Source organism: Cyprinodon variegatus, unplaced genomic scaffold (genome assembly GCF_000732505.1).
Source record: "Cyprinodon variegatus isolate N-32 unplaced genomic scaffold, C_variegatus-1.0 Scaffold473, whole genome shotgun sequence".
NCBI lineage: Eukaryota > Metazoa > Chordata > Actinopteri > Cyprinodontiformes > Cyprinodontidae > Cyprinodon > Cyprinodon variegatus.
In genome coordinates this window covers 230,096-232,173 of record NW_015150926.1, presented here as the reverse complement: position 1 = coordinate 232,173, position 2,078 = coordinate 230,096, and the positions used below count along the sequence as shown (strand labels likewise).

The 2,078-nt window shown below is 45.2% G+C and overlaps 1 protein-coding gene across 1 annotated transcript in view; it reads right to left on the bottom strand.

Moving 5' to 3' along the window:
- Positions 1-2,078, bottom strand: part of LOC107094273 (plasma membrane calcium-transporting ATPase 1-like) — a 102,622-nt gene that overhangs the window by 14,697 nt on the left and 85,847 nt on the right. The window contains exons 13-14 of the mRNA XM_015389801.1: positions 1,971-2,058; positions 1,739-1,884 (exon numbers count right to left, since the gene is read on the bottom strand). Of these exons, the coding sequence (XP_015245287.1) occupies positions 1,739-1,884; positions 1,971-2,058 (234 nt within the window). The remainder of the gene's footprint in view (positions 1-1,738; positions 1,885-1,970; positions 2,059-2,078) is intronic.

Genomic DNA, 2,078 nt, shown 5'->3' with positions numbered 1-2,078 from the left:
GGCGCAGCAGCTGCTCTCCAGCCTGCAGGAGACGCTGCTGTTCAATGACTTTCCTCATTGAAATAAGGTCAGACCAACTTTTATATCTATATAAATAACATGGAGAGAAATATCAGCTGTGCTGCTGCCATCAAATCCTTTGTTTACAGATGATGGAGATCGGCCTGTTTTTGAGTGTAGTCCTGTTTCTCTGACTGTGACTAACTGGATGTGCTTTTTTGTCCTCTGACTTTGGAAACTGGCTCGGAGCTCGTCTGCCTGGCTGTGTGTTTCCTGGACGGGGCCGCCTGTGGAGCTCGTTGACAGTTGCCTTTTGTATCTATGCTTCTTTTTCTATGTCTGCTTCTGTCTCCTTGAACCCCAGTCGGCTTCAGCAGATGGCGGCTCACACTGAGCCTCGTTCTGCTGGAGGTTTCTTCCTGTTAAAAGGAAGTTTTTCCTCTCCACTGTCGCTACAAGCATGCTTAGTGTGAGGGGTTGCTGAAGAGTCAATGAGTCGATGCAATCAACTGGTTTTTCTTGGACAGAAAACTTTGAATAAATCTGATTGTATGATCTGGTTGAACTGGAAAGTGTCTTGAGATGACGTGTTGTGAACTGGCGCTATATAAATAAACTGGATTGAACTGAATAAAAAAGCGCTTTGCTTGCAGGGACATCCTGGACAGAATATTCCAGTCATGTTGGGGTGGGCCTCTGCCTCTGCGATTTGTTGTTTACACACTAACCTTCATAACAGCCACTGAACAACAGTTTCCTCTCATTACTGATCGAACTTTTAAGGTTACAGCTACTCGCTCTGCTGCAGCATTTCTTCACCGTTTGCCAGGTCTGCTAATGCTAACCAAACCAATTCAGTTCAGAAGGAAAGTGGAAACTTCAGTGCCTCCTGAGCTCCTTTGCTCACTGAAGTCAGCACCGACTCTCAAACTCTTTACCGATCTTACCCTCATTTGATAATTTATTGTTTTTAGTTGGAATCTGAGAAATGGAGGCCGTTTTCCAGGCTCCCTATTAGGAGACTTCAACCTACTACTCCTGTTGAAGCCTTCATGTTGAGGTTGGCATCATAACCTGAAGCAAATATTTAAACATCTTTGACCTGCTAAAATCATAAAAACAATTACTTCTATAACCTTTTCCACAGTAAAACAAAACCCTTTAATTCTCCAACACTCTAGAAGCTCCATAGAAGCACATTTTAATGAAAAGGTTGTAGCTCTGTCCTTTAATATTCAACTCTTGTAAACCAGGAGCTTCTTAAATAACAAGTTACATTTTGTTTTTCTAAAAAGACCAAAGCCTGATGCAGAAGAATGTTGTGGACAGGTGGTTAGAATCCAACAGCTGGTAATGTGGAGACATTGAAGTTCACCACATTTTAAGACCCTGCAGGAATCCGGGTTGTGAACTTTCTGGATTCAAAGGGAAGCAGCTCTGAAGAGTCGGGCATTAAACATGTATGAGCGTGGAAGATGCTCCACACTAGATTATCTGTGAAATCCCAGGAATCTTGTTTATGGCACTGGGACGCATGGAAAGGGCGGTCTCCCTCCCCGTTGATCTGATGGTGGAGGAGGGATCCTGCAGTCATCAGAGCACCCAGGCTCAACATTTATTGATTCATAATTCAATTTCACAGCAGCCTCCATGAATCCCAGGCATTCAGCTTAGAAGACTGCATTAGACACGTAATTAATTTCCTTGTTTAGCTGCTGGAGCGGAGAAAAAATCCAGCCGAGCTTTGAAACAAAGGAAAATATGAAGCGATGGTTACCATGGCAAAGCCAACATCAGCTTTCTTGAGGGCGGGGCCGTCGTTAGTGCCGTCTCCAGTCACCGCCACCACCTGTCGTGTTTCTCCCACCGTGCTGTCGATGATGCCTGATCGGCAGAGGGGAACAGAACCAATCTGTGTCAGTGAGCGTGAAAACGGTGGGTTCTCAGCAGCTGCAGCAGGAGGCGCTCACCTTTAACCAGAGTGTGTTTGTCTGTCGGCGACGACCGAGCCAGAACTCGCAGTTTGGGCCAAACCTTGTCCAGACGTTCTTGTTCAACCTAAAAAGACAGAATCAATG